Source organism: Balaenoptera borealis (assembly GCF_965194805.1).
Source record: "Balaenoptera borealis genome assembly, chromosome: 7".
Lineage (NCBI taxonomy): Eukaryota > Metazoa > Chordata > Mammalia > Artiodactyla > Balaenopteridae > Balaenoptera > Balaenoptera borealis.
This window is the reverse complement of record NC_138864.1, coordinates 68815721-68836458: the sequence shown is the minus strand read 5'-3', so window position 1 is coordinate 68836458 and position 20738 is coordinate 68815721. Positions and strand designations below refer to the sequence as shown.

The following is a 20738-nucleotide window of genomic DNA, read 5'->3' as shown; positions in this document are numbered from 1 at the left end:
ATTGCTTTGGGAGACTGACCTAAGATAACATTGGTACGATTTATGTCAGAGAATGTTTAGACTTTTTAAAAATAAGTGAAGGCCAACAGGTAGGCTTAAACAGTCCCCAACTTCCAACTTACCAGCTAAATTCCTGGCCTACTCACTCTTCCCATGAAGCATTCTTTTACTTACCTGTGCATCAGCAGTTTCCTCTTCAAAAATTTGTAATAACTAAATTCATCTTTAAACTATATTTCAAAATCCTGTCCCTAAATAACCAATGAGCAGTCAAATGAAAATCTACCTCTTCATTGAATGTTTCCTTGTTATATATTCTCTTCTTCCAACTAGTTTTGGAATGCTTTTTCCTTTTATCAGAAATGCCTGGCTCTAGAACAGGGCTTGGCAAAGTATGGCCAATGGGCCAAATCCAGCCCACTGCCTGTTTTTATAAAGTTTTAATACAACACAGCCATGCCCATATGTTTGCATATGGCCTTGCCCATTAGTTTCCATACTGTCTGTGGCTGCTTTTGCACCATAATGGCAGAGCTAAACAGTTCCAAGAGAGGTCTGCAAAGCCGAAAATATTTACTGTCTAGCTCTGAAAAAGTTTGCTGACTCGTGATTTACAATGATAGTTCCAGAAGAGACACTGGCTCAACAGAAAAAAATATAAATTACTATCCGTGGATGAAAAATGTTGCCTGCCATATCAGTAAGCAAAGGATATTGCAGCCATCAAGCCATCAGCCACCTGCCACTGTGCACCCTGAGGAGATTCAGGATGGAGAAAGTAGGATACTGGCCCTAGACAGTTAAGATGCATATCAAAGGAATGATTTCAATTAGCCCAGACTCTTGCATCTTCCTATACAGAGAAATGCACTAAATTCATTAACTTGAGATGTTTGGTTTTAACAGTAATCTTTTGATGTTCCGGACTATGTGGTCTTTGTTGCAAAAACTCCTATATATCCTGGCTCCTCCCTTACCTCCGCAGACCAGTCCCTCAGAACAATGAGAGGCTGTCTTCTGGGCTTAAGTAAGTTTTATTTGGCAGATTTTCTGATGACTTAATTCTCAGCTTTTAGGCTGTGCAGTTTTCAGTCAACATATCTTACAAAATAGAGCTGTCAAAGTCTTACAAAGAACTTACCTCTCCCGAGTGTAACTAGACAGCTGTTAGGAATGCAGAAAGAACTAAGGGAGGAAGTCAGAGGAGGACCACACGCAGATGAGGCAAGGCCTGGAAGGAGACGCGAAAGTCCTCTACAGTAGCTTTGCCAGGAGAGGGCGTGTGAGGCTTCCCAAACATCAGACTGTTTCCCCTTTCCTAGCTCACTCTCTTATTGTGATACAGTGAAAGCTGTTCAGTTTCTAGCTACCTCTGATGAGGGGGCTGTATAAATATAAATGACTATAGCAATGTTTCAGATTTAAGACTTTTATTTTTTTACACCCAAGCAAGCCTGGGCAGTTGACCCTCCCTGCCCCCAAGCCTCCTACCCTTAACAATGAGAAGAAGTGTTTACTTTCACTCCACGGCTCGGGGAGTACCTAAGCTTTGGCAGCGGCCTTGTAGTGGGTCAGAGTGCGGGCGGAAGGGTCAGTGGCGCTAGTCCACCTGGGCATCCAGTAATGAGGCAGCCAGTCGGCGCGGCCCGGGTAGTGGCGTTCAAAGATCTGACGGTAGTAATAGCCTTCTTTCGTTTTGGGAGTATTGACGGCAAATTTTTGGGCTGCGCTTGCCATCACTGCATCATCAACCTGCAAGAATAACAAGATAGAAGCGAAATGGTTTTTTAACCAGCATGGAAATACTTGTATTTAATCTGGCTTCACAAAAACAAAAAACAAACAAAAAAAGAAAAGGCATGACTGTATATTGTGTGAGAGACTCTTTGGCTCACTTAGAAAATGCTAAAATACCCTAATATACATAGCTGCAGTGACCTTTAAGGAACATTCACATGCATATTTCTTCTAAGTGGTGGCTCTAAGTGTTTGATTCATTTGTGCCTAATAATGTCTGGCACCCAACAGGTGCCCAAAAATGTGTAAGATGAAAGTCAGGGGGCTTCCCTGGTGGCGCAGTGGTTAAGAATCCGCCTGCCAATGCAGGGGACACGGGTTCGAGCCCTGGTCCGGGAAGATCTCACATGCCACGGAGCAACTAAGCCCGTGCGCCACTACTACTGAGCCCACACTCTAGAGCCCATGAGCCACAACTACTGAGTCCACGTGCTACAACAACTGAAGCCCGCATGCCTAGAGCCTGTGCTCTGCAAGAAGAGAAGCCACCGCAATGAGAAGCCCACGCACCGCAACGAAAAATAGCCCCCGCTCGCCGCAACTAGAGAAAGCCCACGTGCAGCCACGAAGACCCAATGCAGCCAAAAATAAATAAAATAGATAAATTCTAAAAAAATAAAAGTTAGTGATGACTGGTAAGTCTCCTCTCTCTATTCTAGATGCCACTTTATTCCTACAGAATTCTTTAAAAGAAGTATTGTTTATAGGGCATCTCTCCTGCAGACACAAACATTTAAATTAAATACAAAATGAACAGTGATTATTACTCTGCATCCAAATTATCCTATTCCAGAAAATACTTTTAAAGACATGATACCTGATGGTCAATGTATTCCTGTAAAATCCTAAACCAGGAATTCTTAACTGAGGTTATTCCATCACTGAAGGCTTCTTTTGGTCGCCAGAGAATCTCTTTAGGTATCAGATTGGAGTCCTCAAACGTCTCTCTCAGAAGATGTTTTTCTATCCCGTTCTGACATGAAAACAGAAGGAGTGTCAGTGAAAGTTCTAAATATAACCAGTATCAATGGTTTTTTGACAGTTTTTATCTTGATTCACCCACCTTGGGGATTCTCATATCTGGTGGCAGAGACAAGTAATAGGAAGAAAATCGATGATCCAGGAAGGGGACTCTCAGTTCAAGGCTTAAAAAGGAAAAGAAGAAAATCTGAATCAAAATGGATATTTAGTGCCTGTCTGTTTAGATTCAGACTTAGTTTCCTAGGAATTCACTTAGCCTCTAAATAATGTTAAGATTATAAAGTCATTTTTATAATCCTAAGTAACTGTCCTACGCTAATGCATGAATACAAAAACCTTCATTCAGAGTATATATTACATCATCTAGGGAGTGAAACAAACTACTGGAGAATAATTACTTTTACTTTCCCTTCTGTAAACTATTAAATATCTCAAAAATCAGAAAAAGAATGAGTGACCTGATCATTAAGAACATACTTTGCCTGGACTTTTCTGACTCACAGTTTTTTCTAGGTGAGACCATCTCTTGTCCTATTAAAAACTGTAATGCTAATCTGCAGTTATTTCCCTATCTGCTTGTCCTCACCAGAGTCCCCAGGATTCAAGAAACAGATGATGTGGACTTTGATGAAACACTGTGGAACACTGGTTTACACTGAATGTAAGTTATTCATCAGTTAGTAGTAAAAATGTTTGAATTCAGTTCATTCCCCAACCTTTTCTAATCTTAAGTGTGATTTGGTAGAAGCAACTAAAAGAGTTGATGTTGGTTGTTTATCACATACGGTAAGAGTCTTCAATTCTCCAACATGACCAGCTTTAAAAAGTGAAAACTTTAGCCAACCAGAAATGATACCAAAGAAACCTGTTTTATAAGCTAATCAAATCTCTTGCATCCTCACTTCCCTCTCCCCAGACGTGGTCCCCACAGCATCAGACTGGCATGGCAGGCGCTCAACGCTCACAACATGAAGGTGTATAATCTTTATTTCTCTTAAAAAAAAAGCTGCAAGTGCTTTCCATCTCAGTTGCCCAGAAGTGGGCAAGATGTGCTTTCAAGATGGGAACTCCATCTCAACCCGCCTATCCATGTCCTCTCACCATGACAACAGCACTCTGATTCAGCCTAATCCCTTTGCACTAACAGACAAGCTTCATTTTCTCTATAGAAGGCATACTTTGCAACATATACTAACTGGAAAGAAAGAAATCGACCATTGAGCCTTTTGTTTTTTGAGGTTATCTTTACAATCGCTTCCTAAAATACCAAGTTTACCCGTGGGCAGCAGTAGTTCGATCTGCTCGGAGAACATCAAACAAATACAGTTCCTTCAGAAGCCGCTCACTCTCCTCCTCGGCCTTCTCAGGGGAAGGAGCCTATTTTGCAAACAGAGCTGAAGTTACAAATACACCCACAAGCTTTGCTTCTGGCACATGAAACAGTTTTTATATCTTACTCGTACACGTAACTCCAATTCTAAAGGTGGGTAAGACAAAAAGCCAAACAGAGCTTAGGGAAGGGAGTAAATGCTTGATAAAATGTACCTTCCCTCACACCAAGACTGCTAGTGCTAGAACAAATAAAATGACATGCTGTACAACAGACATAAGACTATAGGCGACTAAGAGCAGAAACATGATTCTTAGGCTTAACTAGTTTAAAAAAAGATATTATCGGACACTATTAAGACTTCTTTCTCCCCCCAAAAATACAGACACTATCAGATTTCCTGATATGCCTCACAAGATATTCAACGTGTTACTGTTATACCAAAAAAGAAGATAGAAAATAGGTAAATAATAATTCATACTTTTCTTCCCCTAGGATCAATATCCCTCCATTTGAGAATGCTTACCTTGTGAAAATATATGTAACCCTGTGTAAGTTCATCTGAACCTTCTCCAGAGAAGATCACTACGCTATCCGTGTTCTTCCGAATGTACTTTGAAATTAAGTACATACCTTAAAAAAGAGACAGGAATTATTGTTAATGTCCACATAACCCTCTACCAAAAATGCCTTTTATTTGATTTCTGGAAATGACTGCAAGCTTTGCTATTAGACTAGACTCTCTGTTAATATAAAGTAGTTTCCAAAAGAATGACCTTATATCTACAATATGTTTAAATGTACCTATCTTTTTATGTACTTAAACCAAAAGTTGTATTGTTGTGATGAAATACCCCAAAACCCTTCCACAATTTTATATATAGGTTTTAAAATGTTACTGCTTTCAGACCAAGAATGTCTATCTGAAAATTTTGCTAAACAATGTTAAAAATGCTAAAAGATTTTGCTGAACAGTGACTCAAATATCTTAAATGTGATAACTTTCACACCAGTATCACTATAAAAAAATTGTTAGGGCCTTGGTAGCTTAATTTTTAAGCTTTTTTAAGCTTCGGGGCTTTTTTTCTGATACTTACTCTCCATTCAGCATATTTCAAATACAGTTAAGAATATTGCATCATTAAAAGATGCTGGTTGGTTCTTGCTCCACATCCCTGTAAACCAGTATCTATTCTTAACTGTTTTTTCATTATCACCTCCCTAGGGATACTTTTTAGATCTTTTTCCCTAATCTCCTTCACCAATGAAGTATCAGTACCAGAAATACCGTATTTCTGTTGATGTACCGTGGCCCTTTGGAAGGCCAGAAACCACTGTAATGCCTAAGATTTTTTTGCCCTTCAAGAACTAATTTTTGCTTCCTTGTGAGAGACAGCACCTCTGTACTATTACTGCAAAGTTTAGAGCATGAGGGTGCAGACCCTAAACTTTGCAATGGAGTCCTGTCAGATTCTGCATCCCTTAAGAGAGGCATATCTAAGCCAGTAGCATATTAGAGGCTCAGCAAAATTAGATCAGTCTGATTTGGAGTATACTTCTAATCTCGGTGTGTATCCACAGGGTAAAACTAGTTATTTCTTGCTGCACAATAAGTTATTGATTGATAAGTCGTATGATGGAATATTTACCAAAATATATCTAAAATGAGCATTCCTTACAGAAATTAGTTACAATGTAGACCTATTTCCCGATACAGCCCAAGAAAATTTTATACAGAGAAACTGGGGGAAAGGTGGTACAAAAAATATGTATCTCCTTTTTGGAGAAATATAAATGGTGATACCATAAATGTGGAAGTTTAACTATGTACTTATTGTTCCTCTCCAAAAGAGATTTCAGGAATTCTTAAATGGCCTTGTCTTCAACAATTGCTGACACAGGAATTTTACCTGTGTTCATTCTTGAGTACTGTTTTTTAAACAACTGCTTGAAACAGGATTGTTTAATCCTTACACCTTTTCAGTATTAAAAATATTTTGAGATCATAAAATACCTTACCTACTGAAGCACGGACTGTTGTAATATCGTAAGTTTCCAAGGAAAATATGACTTCATCCAGGACCTGAATGCCTTCCTCAGAGTTAAAGAGGACTTCATGGTGTTCGCTCCCAATATGATTTGCCACCTGATTATACAAAGAAATACCCATAGGCTTGTGTTTTAAAGAAAAGGACTACTCTTGAAAATGAAGCAGGACTGTAGTTCACAACACATTATGAATTAACAAGGGCATTAAACAAACAAGACAAACTAAGCGGAAATGATTCCGTAGGCCACCACAATAAGGGGAAATGATTCTCTAGGCCACTGCCTACGAGCCCCACCTAGTCAGGCTCCCTTGCCTCCCCGTGTCTGCCCTCCACTGACCACCGGAGGTAGAGCTCCCATCCACTCTTCCCACTCCAAGACTTCACCCTAACAAGCATGCCCCCCACTCCCCCTCACACTGATTTTACCTCCTTTTGGCCCTCCTGCAATGCCTAATTTTACATCCAGGATGTTATTCCTAAATTAAATGGCCCCTCCCCTCATTCTGTTTTCTTTGGCTATTGTGGATTCATTTAGCATTGGTCAACTTGCTTTGGGACCACTTGCTTGCTCCTTCTCATCCATTCTATGCAAGTTTCTCCAAAGCGGGAACGAGGTCTCCCGCACACTGAATATGTACAAGGTCCCCTCTGCCCACAGCCCTAAACACAGTACTTTATAAAATAAAAAAAATGAAAAGTAAAAAGAATAGCTAACATTCTCTAAGTACTCACTACACGCTAGGTTCTATCCTACACACTTATATTAAGTATTATGTAATTTTCACCTCAAAACTATCCGATAGTAGATACTATTACTTCCATTGCGTAAGTGAGGAATTGTGTGGTAGAACTAGGATTTGAAACCAGCAGTCAGGCTCTAAAGCCTGCAGCCTGAACCACTATACCATGCCCTAACTCTCAAAAGGGCGGAATTATCATAGGGTCTTTGTGAGGACTGCATGGGCCGTGATAGATAAAAGTACCCAGAATACAGTGTACAACATAGTTGATATTCAACAGGCATTTCATTCCATTTTAATATATTTAATTCAAAACAATTACCTAAGTCAATGCAGCAGCAAAGTATAGAACCATCAGTTACTAACAAGTCTGTCTTAACTACATAACAGGCAAAGACAGTGTCTTACCTTTCTAGCAGCTAGTAAATCAGGACTGTCTTCCATGCCAATCGCAAATGTCTGGAGAGGATACTGTACTTGGGCCTCTTTTAGCTGCTTCAACAGGATGGCAGCAACCAAACTGGAATCCAAGCCACCTATGAGCAAGACAGGAAGTGTACTGGTTATGGGCCTTACATAAGAGAGGGACAGATATGATTTACATTCCTATTAAGCACTAAGATTAGAGTTTTACCATTTAAAATCCCTAAGTTTTATAAACTGAAAATCAACTTGAATAAGAAAAATCTAACATTTAACCTGTGATAATGGTAACAGTATTTGAATTGGTTAAAAACCACTACACACATTCTAGGACTCGAATCAAGATGGTAGAGTAGGAGGACATGGAATATTCTAAAGAATGTTTACTAGGTCACTCATGCCAATATAATTATAGTATCACTTTAAGTTGCTACATTATTATGAATATTGAAAGCAACTTACAGAAAACTTTTTCATCCTATAATGGAGGAAAGATTAAATCATATAGTAAGTATTTTATAGTCAAAAACCTCCAGGATAGCTATAAATCATTTAACTTAAATATGCACCAAATACAATTAGGTTTTTAAACTGACTTCACCTGATAAAAGGCAGCCAATCCTTCTGTCCGTCATCAAACGTTTCTTAATGGCATTGTCAAAAAGGATTCGGAGGTTGTTCTTCACAGTTTCTATCTCAAAACCTATTAACACATAAAGGAAATTAAATAGCTGCAGAAAAGCCCGGGCTGAATTATTTACTGAAATGGGTACACAATCATCTACCTCTATCACGATGGCATTTGCTCAAAAGTGAAGTTGGCCAAATTGCAATGTGTCACCTCCAAATTAAAAAGGAAACAGATTTTCGAACTTACATCATTCCAGTGATGTGAGAGTACAGTTTTCCTTTTGGGGAGAGGCGGGGAACAGGTGGGTGGGCTTCTGCTTTCTTACCTGGGAAGAGTTTCTCCACGCTGTCATACAGGGCATGCAGAGGCTCATCTCTACAGTGATGATATTTAACCATTTCCACCGATGCTACTTTGCCATTTGGCTTTAAATCCAAAACTTCATAGTGTCCTGGGAGAAAAGGCTCCACTTTTAAAAAAGGAGTCATGGAGTGCTTCAAGTTAATGAGACCTACGTATTCAAAAAGATAAATTTATTCAAATGAGGATAATACTTTACAGTAACTTTCATGATTAGTTAATATCCTCTAAATTCCTATTTATTTTCCCTCTTTAATACAAATATGTGTCCATTACATAAGCAAAACTGGAAAAATATAATCACTCAAGACCCTACCATCTGCTTACTAGAAAGGTAATAGTGGTACAGAGATGCACAGAAAAATTACACTGATTTCTAGTAATTCAAGGCAATAGGAAAATCTTCAGTGTTCAATTTCTTCTCCCTAGCTGGAATTTCTGATTTTAAAAAATCTATTTTCTTCACTAAAGCAAACAAATATAAGAAAAGATACATTTATTAAGCAAAGAGAAGGACTTGAAACTTAATTTTATTTAACTTAATTTTATGATATAATTTTATGATATCCTTAATTTTATCATAATTTTATGATATGACAAGTAGTCACTTGTCATCACTGAGGTATCCTAAGAAAATAGCTATGGTTCCCAGTCCTTTAACAAGCAAAATGATCCACTATTACGTACTTTAAACTCAGATATTAAGAAGTCAGACATCTATCCCTTACGTAGCTATTATATACTGTGTGAGTTAAACATTATAATTTAAATTTCCTCAATAAGTTCTCACAGGAAGTAACCAACTTGACATCACCATGATCTGTGATTAAAAAAGAAAAATCAGTGGTTTATTATAAACAGTAACAGCCTATCTACACAGAATACTTATTATGATTTATAATTTGAGTTTGTTGACCCAGGAATCTACTGTGTAGTGTGGAATTCAAACAGCAGACAAGCCCCAGATCCTATCACCAGCTAGCAGACCTCAAGCTAGCCACACAGCCCCTGTAGGGGATGAGGAGCAGTTACAAGATTTTAAGCAGGGAGCACCATGACCAAATGAGTTTTTGATAGGCTATTCTAAAAGCACTGAGGGGCTTCCCTGGTGGCACAGTGGTTGAGAATCTGCCTGCCAGTGCAAAGGACACGGGTTCGAGCCCTGGTCTGGGAAGATCCCACATGCCGCGGAGCGACTAGGCCCGTGAGCCACAACTACTGAGCCTGCGTGTCTGGAGCCTGTGCTCCGCAACAAGAGAGGCCACAACAGTGAGAGGCCCACGCACTGCGATGAAGAGTGGCCTCCGCTCGCCACAACTAGAGAAAGCCCTCGCACAGAAACGAAGACCCAACACAGCCAAAAATAAATAAATAAATAAATAAATAAAATTTATTAAAAAAAAAAAAAAATCATGTTTAAAATAAATAAATAAATAAAAGCACTGAGAAAGGAAAACTGTTGCAGTACAGTATTCTAGATGAGATCATGTTGTTTAGAAAAGGGCAGTGTTAAGGATGTAAAAAAATCACAAGTCAAGAAATTTCAGAGGGTAAATTGGACTTGAGACCGTAATTCCATATCAAGGTTTCAGAGACACAGTGGAAGTATGGAGTCTGCTTTTCCCTTGTGTTCTCTTTGCTGGGCTTCCCTAACAGAACTTTAGGTAAATAACGTATATACTTCTTTGCCATACGATCACAGTAAGTGAGAAAGGATTTAAGGAATGAGGCAAAAAGGCAGACAGGCAGGTAGACCAGATTTTAGGATGTCATTCTATCTAGTTAGGAGGTAAAAGATGAATGCCTTCCTCAACTTTATTGTCAAAAAATGCTAAATATGATTTACAAGTATTTTATTCCATTCTGTGGGTTGTCTTTTCACTTTCTTGATGGTGTCCTTTGAAGTACAAGAATGTTTAATTCTGATGAAATCCAATTTATTTTTTTGTTGCTTGTGCTTTCGGGGTCATATCTAAGAAATCTTTGCAAAATCCAAGGTCATGAAGATTTAGCCATATGTTTTCTTCTAAGAGATTTATAGTGTTAGTGTTTACATTTAGGAGTTTGACCCACTTTAATTTTTATGTATGGTGTGAGGTAAAGGTTTAACTTCATTTTTTTGCATGTGTATGTCCAGTTGTCCCAGCACCATTTGTTGAAAAGACTATTCTTTGCCCATTGAATGGTCTTGGAACCCTTGATGAAAATCTGTTGACTGCAGATGTATGGATTCACTTCTGGACTCTTAGTTCTATTCCACTGGTCTATATGTCTGTCCTGCCAGTACCATACTGTCCTGATTACCCTTATTTTGTAGTACGTTTTGAAGTCAGGAAGTGAGAATCCTCTTACTTTATTCTTTCTCAAGATTGTTTTGGCTATTGTGAGTCCTTTGCCATTCCCTATGAATTTCAGTCAGCTTGTCAATTTTTAAGAAGAAGTCATCTGGGATTCTGACAGAGGTCATGCTGAATCTGTAGATCCACTGGGGGAGTCTGTGCCAACTTAACAATGTTAAGTCTTCGATCCATGATCATTGTATGCTTTCCAATTTATTTAGATCTTCTTTCATTTCTTTCAACAATGTTTTATAGTTTTCAGCATACAGTTTTGCACTGCTTGTGTTAGATTTATTCTCAACTATTTTATTCTTTTTGATGCTATTTGTAAACACAGAGTAAACCATGTGACCCAGCAAGTCCACTCCTAGGTATACACCGAAGAGAAATGAAAACACAAAAACTTGTACACAAATATGTAGAGAAGCATTATTCATAAGAGCCAATTGTCCATCATCTGACAAAAGGATTAACAGTGGATAAACAGAATGTGGTATATCCATGTAATGGAGTATCTTTTGGCCATAAAAAGTAAATACTGATACATGTTACAACATAGGCAGACCTCGGAAACATTATGCCAAGTGATAGAAGCCAGTAACAAAAGACCACATATGATATGACTCCGTTCATATGGAATGCCCAGAATAGGGAAATCCACATAGACTGAAAGCAGATTGGCAGTTGGCTGGGACTGGGGGGAGAGGGGGTAGAGGAGGTAGTTGGGGACAGGAAGTTTAATGGCTGATGGATATGGAGTGATGGGGAGTGACAGCTCAAGAGTACAAGGTTTATTTTTATTTTTTTGGCTGCATTGCGAGACTTGTGGGATCTCAGTTCCCCTGACCAGGAATCGAACCGGGGCCCTCAGCAGTGAAAGCGCAGAGTCCTAACCACTGGACCGCCAGGGATTTCCCTACGAGGTTTATTTTTGAGGTGATAAAAAATTTCTAAAATGGACCTAAGCATTGGTTGCAGATGTCTATGAACATACTAAAAACCACCGAATTGTACACTTTAAATGGAAGAATTGTATGGCATGTAAATTATACACCAATAAAGCTGTTTAAAAAATGCTAAATTAAAATGAGTCTGTGTGATAGCCATGGCACAGTACCACAGTGCAATAACTGCAGGGCCGGCCAACCCTACCATTACAATGTGACATAGGAAAACTTGAAAATACATATGGGATCAAACCAGATGCAGAGCCTATCAGCACAACAAAAACTGAATGACTTTACTACAGATTTATCTTCTAAGGTTTAAAGAATTTAAGTGCTAAAAGGAGAGTCCAACTCCTTGGCTTTATAAAGAAAAGCTCAGAAAGTCCATGACTCACATAGTCACTTGTAAAAAATCTGGGTTGCCCCATTTGTAAATATGCATTGGATTAGATTTATAAATATTATTTAAAAGAAAACACAGAATCAGGACAATAATGAAAATCTACAGTAAAATTCCATCATTACCTTTAGCTTCTGAACACACGGCCAAAAATCCATCTTCTGTCACGGCTTTAAACAAAGGTCTGACTCCATAGGTATCTCTGCCCAAGAACACTTTCTTATTGGCAGTATCCAGTAAAATAAATGCAAATACCCCATCCAACATACAAACTGTATGCTCAATTCCTCCTTTGTCATAAAGATGAAGGATTATCTCACCATCCACTTTGGTCTGGTATTCAAATTCAAAATGGTGTTGCAGCTTAAGGAAACAATAGCAAAACAAAAATGTTAGAATCCTTGTGCATTCACTAATTTTTTTTTATTGCAAAGTTGCTTCAGTATTTTTGTGCTTTATAATTTCATGCATGTTAGTGATTTAAAAGAATTATGGCATTATAAAAATATAGCCTGTTTGAACTCAGAATCATACAAATTGTTATAACATAAAGCTAAGCCCGTGAAAATTTTAGTTGCACTCTGATAACCAGAATACAGACGCAATGTAGCTCTGTCTTGCGTGGAGGGATGGAAATGTATATTATGTACATACTGTTATGTAATACACGTGTATTTACATAAATATGTAAGTTAAGCAAATAGATTGCCAGGTGTCATGGACACTAAAAATGTGTCTTCTTCAACTGTGAGATTTTGGTTTGGGAATATAGTATCAGCTGAGCTTCTTCCAGTTCAGCCTCACAGACTTCCTATGAAAATAGAAAGCGAAAGGACAAACACATTTGGCACTATTCCCTGACAAATAAATGATTCCATCACAATGGTGGAGACAAATGGTCCAACACAGAGCTGCTGGTCCTGGGGAGGACTATAGCATCCCATCCTTCCACCACTGCAGAGGCATTAAAGCTACTTCTCAGTGATGGACAAAATGACGCTGGAGCTTAATTCATCCATATCCCCCACTGGAACAGCAAAGAGACCATCATTCCCACTCTATGTAGAGAGGGTTCAATTAGTTAGGCCCAAACTCCATGGCTCTCCCTCACCACTGGCAAACTGTGAGGGTGAAAACTTCTTGGTATGTTCCTCTTTCTTTGTACTTACTCCTATTTTTGGCTGATAATAGAGAGGAGGTTCATATAAACAAAATCAAGTTGAAATGCTGGGTACATTTGAACATTTAAAACATGTTTTTAAATTTCAAAAAGTAAGTCTCTATGTTTATATGTGTATGACCCATAAAGCATGCTTCACAACCATGCTCACTCTATAAATTTGTGAACCTTTTGTCTATAAGCACGGAACTGTCCAAAAATGGGCTTTGGCCGCTTCCAATAACTACAAAGCCACCTCCTGGTCACCTCTCCTTGCTCTGAGAGACTGTCAGTGATGATCTCTGTCACTAGGAGGTAGGGTTTGGAAGGGGTCTTCTGCTGACCCTTCTGGCTTAAGTACCTGCAGGATAAATGAGCCTAAAGCATTCGATGATTTCAGCAAGCAACAGCTTCCAAATCTATACTCCACCACCATATCACCATCATGGCTCTTTGGCCTAAAGCTTACAGGTAACTTACTGGTTAATGATTCACGTGTATACTTCCCACCCGCCTGAAGCCACACTTAGCTTAAAGCCCCCATATTCTGCCATCACGCAGAAATCACACTGCCATTTGACTTGCTGGCTGTAGGCCTCTGATGCCCCCTGCAGGGAGGGGGCCTCCTCTTTGCCCAACCTTCACTAGTATTCCTCCTCTCCTTGACCAGTCTCCCTCCACTCCCACCTGCTGGCTGGATTTTAGTAGTAAATTCTATTTTCACCAAAAAAGGGGGACCTTTGAAGCTTATGTTGCAGAATTCTTTATATAAGCCTGAAATGTCAATTCTACTCTTCAGACAGATTTTAGCTGCTCACACTAGATAACCTGAATGATTGGTAGAAGCAAGGGAACTTCTCTGCTTCTGAAAATACAACATATTTGGCTAATTTAGAAAAGAAATATTTTCAAAATATTTAACTATTTAACAAAATACACAAAAGCAGCTATGTTGTTCAAGTAAAACATGGCATTTCCTACCTAATTTAAGGTGAAAGTCAGGCTACTACTGCCATAATACAAACTTAGCATTCTCACGTATATGGTACCAACTTGGCTTAATAAGGAAGTTTTAACTGCCCCCTCCTCTGTTCCCACTAGCTTGAAACTCCCTTACCTTTCCTGTTCCACTTCACCTCCAAGCACCTATAAAAATGATGTCTGATGTACAGTAGGCCCTTATTAAATATATGAAAGGAATATGCTGAATAACTATAATGACTCTTCAAATGAAAAGCCTATTCTTGAGTGTTCCTATAAGCGGACAACAAACAAAGACTAAAGCTATTATTCAGAGATAAAAATGGCCAGAGGGTGACTAGAATATAAATCCCTACTCATGAATGATAGGCATATATCAAGAAGTCTCAAAAAGTACCGAGAAAAATCACAACCAAATGTATGACCCTTGAATGAAATCTGGCTCAAAACCAAAAAACAGCTATAAATATATTCTTGGAACACTTGGGAAATTTTAATATGAACTGGATATTAGAGGGTATTATGGATTCTTAGGTATAATAATAGTATTGGTGTTAGGTAGAAGAATGCCCTTATTCTTAGCAGACAAATGCTTACAGATTTAGGAGTAAAGTGTTATAATATCTGCAGTATACGTAAAATGATTAAGCCCAAAATTGAATGTGTGTGTATACAGACAGAGAGATAAAGCAAAAAAGGCAAAACATTAACAATTATTCCATCCAGATGCTCAATGTTCTGTGCTTTTTTGTAAATTTGAAATTTTCAAAATTAAAAGTTGGGGAGGAGAGTGACAGAAACATAACTTGCAAATTTTAGATTAAAAAAATTTCTTATGAAACACTAGCCAAACAATTCCAGATTGCAAGGCTCTTAGTAAATGTGGCTTCCTCGGGTTAGAATTTCCAAACCTTCACTACTCTCATCCTAAGAGTATGCTTTCACCAGATTAAAAAGCTGTTCCAATTTTAGTGCTGCCGGAAGTCTTACTTCTTGCACTCCACTGCATCTGGCTCCCTGTCTATCCTTTGCCTGACTAATTATGCAACAGCAACATCTTAAGGGCAGCATTAAATATAAGCTACAAATGTGATCACCCACAAACTATTAAATTCTATCCCTGCCTTAAAATCTTCAAATCTCATTGCTCTTAGAATTATATTCTAACTCCTTACCAAGTCCCCCTTGCTCTGGTCCTCCCCAATCCCACCTGGCCCTTGTTCACTTATGACAATCCCAGGGTTCTATTCCCTCTGCACGAAAATGCTCTTCCCAGCCCTGCAAGCTAATCCTTGTCCATTCAAGTCTGAGTTCAAGTGTCAATTCCTCAAGAGGCTTTCTCTGACCACCTATACTGAAACTGGATCTCCCATATCCATGAGCTCCATATTCATTTTTTCAGAATGTCTAGTATATGTACAATGATTTTTTTTTGTCTGCTCCCTAATGGAATAAACTCCTCTAGCATGCAGACCTACCTCTCATATTTACTACTGTATCCCCAGTGCCTAACACAGCCTCTAATTAACATTCAAATTCATAATAGGAAAAAAAAAGATTCTAAGAGTTAAAAACCTGAAATGTAATCCTCTTTTTATCTTTTTTTTTTTTTTTTTGGTGACCAAGTCATTTCACCTCTTTGTGCATCGGTGCCCTGTCTCTCTATATGTAATTGGAGCAAATGAGAATGAACATGGAAAGTGTTTGAAAGCAAAAAGCATTATACAAAATAAAATTATTATAACCAACTAGCTCTGAGGCTTAATCACATCCAGATAGCTTCTGGTTTTATTCTGTTTACCTTCTTGTGGTTGTAGATTTCACCGTTGTAACACAGCCACAAGTAAGGATATTTCTTCACTCGAATTGGCTGCATTCCAAACAGCTGGTCAACCACTGCCAACCGGTGAAATCCAAAGCAGCAGTTGGTATATCCATTGACATTCTCAAAACGAAATGCATCTGGACCTCTGTGTGCAATCTTCATAGCACTCAGACACTGAACAGAAAGGCAGTCATCACTGCCAAAGAGGGCCCAAATGCCACACATGGTGCAATGGAGCTACGGGCTCTCTATGGAGAGAAAAACAGACAAATTAAATATTCAATATCCAATCCAAGTCTGTATTCAATCTTGATTCCCAAAACTTGCATAAGCCACTTCAAAGACTGAAATATAAATTATCTTATCTACAGCAATTTTCCAGTAGGTTGGCAGGCACACAGGGACAGAGAATGATTTAATTTACTTACAAGTATTCAGGAAAGATGGATGACCTTTACATCCAGCCAGCTATAGCAGCTTAGCCTCCAGTCAAAGCCTGCATCCCTCTCACATTAGGATTTGGTCAGCTAGAGCTAGCAGTGTTCAGGCCACACTCTGTTTTGTATCCTAGGTTTACACCCAAGATACAGATACACATGCAGGCTGACTCCATCCTTGCCAGAGATCCCATCCCCACTCTCTCCATCCCAGAATCCCAAAGGCCCTGAAAAATCCAAGAGATGCTCCAGATTACTACAGTCGCCTCTTGTGTCTCCTTGACAATTAAATGCCTCTTTTTGCCTGTATTAATAGATGTATAGTGGGTAGAAAAGATGATCATACATACTGCCTAAGCGTAACATTAAGATACACAGCTATTATAAACATTTCACTACTTCTAGCTTACCTCCAAGTGACTTATTCAAACACGATCAAAGAAATTCTAAAAAGAAAAGAGAAAGCAATATTATCTGATATCCTAGTTTAATAACAACAAAAAAATTTAAGTTGACAGAGATAAAAAATGTTCACCATCAAAATATCCTAAAAGACAAAAATGTTAAACATTTTTGTCTCAAAGCTACCTTGGTGAGTAAGAAAGCAAAGTAGGTGGGACATACACAGCAGTATCTCAGAAAAACAATTTGGCTCTTCCCTGTAGGCCAAGAAGCAAATAAGTACTTCCTACAAATGTTAATTACTTTGCAATTCAAATTCAATTCTCAACTGTGAAATAAAGAGCAGTTTTAGTTGAATGCTGTTAGCTCAAAACAGTTACTTTACCTAAATATCATTAACTTGCAAACTATTTTGGTATTTTTTTAAATGCAAATTTGCAGCAAATGCCTAGATAAAAGGCATCAAGAAAAAAAATAAATATTCAAGTTACATCAATCACTTGGAACAATCCTCTGAAGACATTTCATTTGTATTTAAATGAACCAAAGCCTTATTTGGAGCTTTTATGAGACCAGATCAAATTAATGCAAAATGGTATTAACTAAAACAACTTGGAAATGAAGTATCACATGTCCTATGCAGCCCCTCCCATGCATTTGGCCAAAGAGCCCATACCATAATCAGACACAGGAACATCTCTGAGATATTGTCAGTTTGGTTCCAGACCACCGCAATAAAGCAAGTCACATGAATTTTTTGGTTTCCCAGTGCATATAAAAGTTATGCTTACACTATACTGTAGTCTATTAGGTGTGCAATAGCATGATGTCTAGCAATGTACATACTTTAATTAAAAAATACTTTATTGCTAAAAAATGCTAACCATCATCTGAGTCTTCAGCAAGTAGTAATCTTTTTGCAGTGGAAACATCAAAGATCACTGATCACAGATCGCTAAAGTTTCAAGTTACAAAAATGTGACAGACAGGAAGTGAGCAAATGCTGTTGGAAAAATGACACCTATGCAGAGTTGTCACAAACCTTCAATTTGTTTAAAAAAAAAAAAAAAAAAAAAAGCAGTACCTGCAAAGCTAGGTATGCTTGGATTTACTTCGAGATTTACTGGGAAAATTCACTGAGGTTTAAGTGAGATGACTATTGATAAGCCATCTACCTTTGACTCTGTACCAATGAAAAATGGGCTGGGAAAGTGCTCTGAAATCATGTGCGGTGATTAGTCAGTCATATACCTAAGTCTTCCTAATGCTGCTTAGTGAATCCCATTAAGCATGCTACAGAAACACAGTAAGCACTAAATTGGAGGGGAAACAGGGGCGACAAACGATTGCAAAGCACACTTATTTCTCCAGCAGGAAAAGCAAATTAAAACTATCACCTATTATTTTTATTGGAAACAGTCTTACTTGCAAACATCCTACTTGGCAACGCTTTTTCCTACTGCTGTTACCTGTTCCCAGTAATCTTCCATATTTCCTCATAAACGTCTAGAGCAAGTGCTGTCCAATTGAAATGTGAGCCACACGTGTAATGTTAAATATACTAGTAGCACCATTAAAAAAGTAAAAAGACAAAAGCATAATAAAAATTTTTTTTAAAAAGTAAAGAGAAAAAGGGCTTCCCTGGTGGCTCAGTGGTTAAGAATCTACCTGCCAATGCAGGGGACATGGGTTCAAGCCCTGGTCCAGGAAGATCCCACATGCCGCGGCGCAACTAAGCCCGTGTGCCACAACTACTGAGCCTGTGCTCTAGAGCCTGCGAGCCACAACTGCTGAGCCCGCATGCCACAACTACTGAAGCCTGCACGCCTAGAGCCCGTGCTCCACAACAAGAGAAGCCACTGCAATGTGAAGCCCCCACTCACCGCAACTAGAGAAAGCCCCGCGTGCAGCAACGGAGACCCAACGCAGCCAGAAACAAGAAATAAATAAAATAAAATAATAAAATAAATAAATTAAAAAAAAAAAAAAGAGAAAAAAGTGAAATTTCAAATAGATTTTAACACAATGTCCTGAAAATAGTATTATGTCAACACGTAATCAGTACAAAAATATTAACAAGATATTTTACATTGCTTTCCTCTATTAAATCATCAACACTTTAAGCACATTTCAATTCGGATTAGCCAGCACGTCACGTTCTCAATAGTCACATGTGGCTAGTGGTTACTGAATTGGACAGTGTTGTTTCAGAGCACTTACTTTCTTAAACCAATGCTTAAAAGCAAAGTGAAAAAAAAAAAAAAATGAAAAAAAAAAAAAAAAAAAAAGCAAAGTGATATGGTGAAGTTTAAGATTTCAGCAACTAACTCCTGCACAGGTTCAAGACCTAAATTACTTTTTTTTTTTTAATAGATCTTTACTGGAGTATAATTGCTTTACAATACTGTGTTAGTTTCTGTTGCACAACAAAGCCAATCAGCCGTGTGCACACACCCGTCCCCATATCCCCTCCCTCTTGAGTCTCCCTCCCATCCTCCCAATCCCACCCCTCTAGGTCATCGCAAAGCACCGGGCTGATTTCCCTATGCTATGCTGCTGCTTCCCACCAGCCAACTATTTTACATTCCGTAGTGTATATGTCGATGCTACTCTCACTTTGCCCCATCTTTGCCCAACCCCCCATGTCCTCAAGTCCATTTTTTATGTCTACCTCTACTATTTACCATAACCAGGTCGTGGAACCAACCTAAATGTCCATCGACAGATGAATGGATAAAGATGTGGCACATAGATACAGTGGAATATTACTAAGCCATAAATTACTTTTAATTAATCTTATAATAATGAGATCAATCAATGAAAAAGTTGAGTTACTAGTGCTTTTAAATTATTTATCAAGCACCCCGGGCAATAGATGGTAAAGAGATAATGTAGGCCACAGGCTGAGGAAAACCACTGTCCCTTCATTCAAAATAATAACATTAATCTGAAACTGGCCCTATAAAACAGATATCCATTGAGAAAAGGCATGCCCGTTTCTTTTGCCTTTTCCCATACCACGCCGCCTGTCGTGCCCAGATCTTTTCTGGGCAGGATTTGCTCAGCAAGTCACTTGTTGAGTCTTGCAGTCTACACAGATGCGGGGAGGGGTAACTAGGTGAAGGGGTGGAGGTTGCCGGAGGTGAGGGGGTATCCTCCGAGCCCTTAACAGACAGCCCTGCAGACCCTCCCTCCCGGACCAGGACCTAGCGACCGCGTCGCCCCATGACTCGCGACTGCACTCGGGCCACATGCACCCTCCAGCCCATCCGAGCGGGTCCCCTGAAATGCGAAACATTCCGCAGCCTTCGACACAATATAATACAAAATAATTTAAAGTGGCCAACTTAAACCGCCGCCGCCTTCTCTCCAGAGCGGCAGGGCCTTGGTTCTGCGGGTCACGCGGTCCCCCCTCCGGGGCCACAGCGGTCTTTGCTCGGCAGCAGCCGCAGCTGCAGCGGACGCCGGGATCCGCGTCTGCCCTCCCGTCGGGCGGGCCAGGCTGCCGCGCACCCTCCTCCCTCTCCCGGGGCAGCCCCGCGGCACGCTGGGAGGGCGCCGCGGCCCCCGGCTGCCCGGCCTACCTGGGATCCAGCGGGGTGAGCGGCCGGGCGAGCGTCAGGTGAGCAGGCTGTAGCTTGCGGGCTGATGACCGCCCCTCACCTCACTTTATAACCGTCTGGCTCCTGTAATGCGTGCGGGAAGTTTCATCACGTCTGGGAGGACCAACCAGCGCGCAGAGGCGTGGCCCGCAGGGCGTGAAGGCGCTAACCCGGCCAGGACTGGATGCGGAGCGAGGGAGGCGGAGGAACTGCTCTGTTTCTTGCTTCTTAAAGTGTTAGTGCACCTGCTGAGGGAGAGCCTCAGAGGTCTGGCCAGGTGCCCCATTGACACCTAGGATTACCTTACCTGCTGTTCTGACAATTCATTAATCT

General features: G+C 39.6%; 1 protein-coding gene and 1 long non-coding RNA gene across 4 annotated transcripts in view; one reads left to right on the top strand and one right to left on the bottom strand.

Moving 5' to 3' along the window:
• The window catches only part of LOC309631795, a 46057-nt gene extending 41334 nt beyond the window's left edge, over positions 1-4723 (top strand). Inside the window, exons 3-4 of the long non-coding RNA XR_014246552.1 lie at positions 3368-3439; positions 4604-4723. This is a non-coding gene — a long non-coding RNA (uncharacterized lncRNA). The remainder of the gene's footprint in view (positions 1-3367; positions 3440-4603) is intronic.
• ASNS (asparagine synthetase (glutamine-hydrolyzing)) lies at positions 1414-20527 on the bottom strand. Of its 3 annotated transcripts, none has more exons than XM_082398393.1 (13): positions 20388-20527; positions 16812-16847; positions 15941-16212; positions 12125-12362; positions 8279-8464; positions 7924-8025; positions 7308-7435; positions 6128-6254; positions 4635-4741; positions 4055-4155; positions 2861-2942; positions 2615-2770; positions 1414-1752 (listed from the first exon to the last, which is right to left on the bottom strand). In XM_082398393.1, the coding sequence occupies exons 3-13, from the start codon at positions 16187-16189 to the stop codon at positions 1543-1545; spliced, it is 1686 nt and encodes a 561-aa protein (XP_082254519.1). In that variant the 5' UTR covers positions 16190-16212; positions 16812-16847; positions 20388-20527; the 3' UTR covers positions 1414-1542. The 3 variants fall into 3 exon arrangements, with proteins under 3 accessions (XP_082254519.1, XP_082254520.1, XP_082254521.1); XM_082398394.1 differs by lacking the exon at positions 20388-20527 and adding an exon at positions 20151-20360; XM_082398395.1 differs by lacking the exon at positions 20388-20527 and adding an exon at positions 18273-18296.
• Positions 20528-20738: the final 211 nt, after the last annotated feature.

What these genes read in the sequence shown, in the direction of transcription:
- ASNS (XM_082398393.1), bottom strand. Translation starts at nt 16,189, where the DNA reads ATGTGTGGCATTTGGGCCCTCTTTGGCAGTGATGACTGCCTTTCTGTT. An exon ending in GATTGGCTGCCTTTTATCAG is followed by an intron (nt 7,436 to 7,923) that starts GTGAAGTCAGTT and finishes TCTTGCTCATAG; the next exon opens with GTGGCTTGGATTCCAGTTTG. An exon ending in GTTACATATATTTTCACAAG is followed by an intron (nt 4,156 to 4,634) that starts GTAAGCATTCTC and finishes TTTGCAAAATAG; the next exon opens with GCTCCTTCCCCTGAGAAGGC.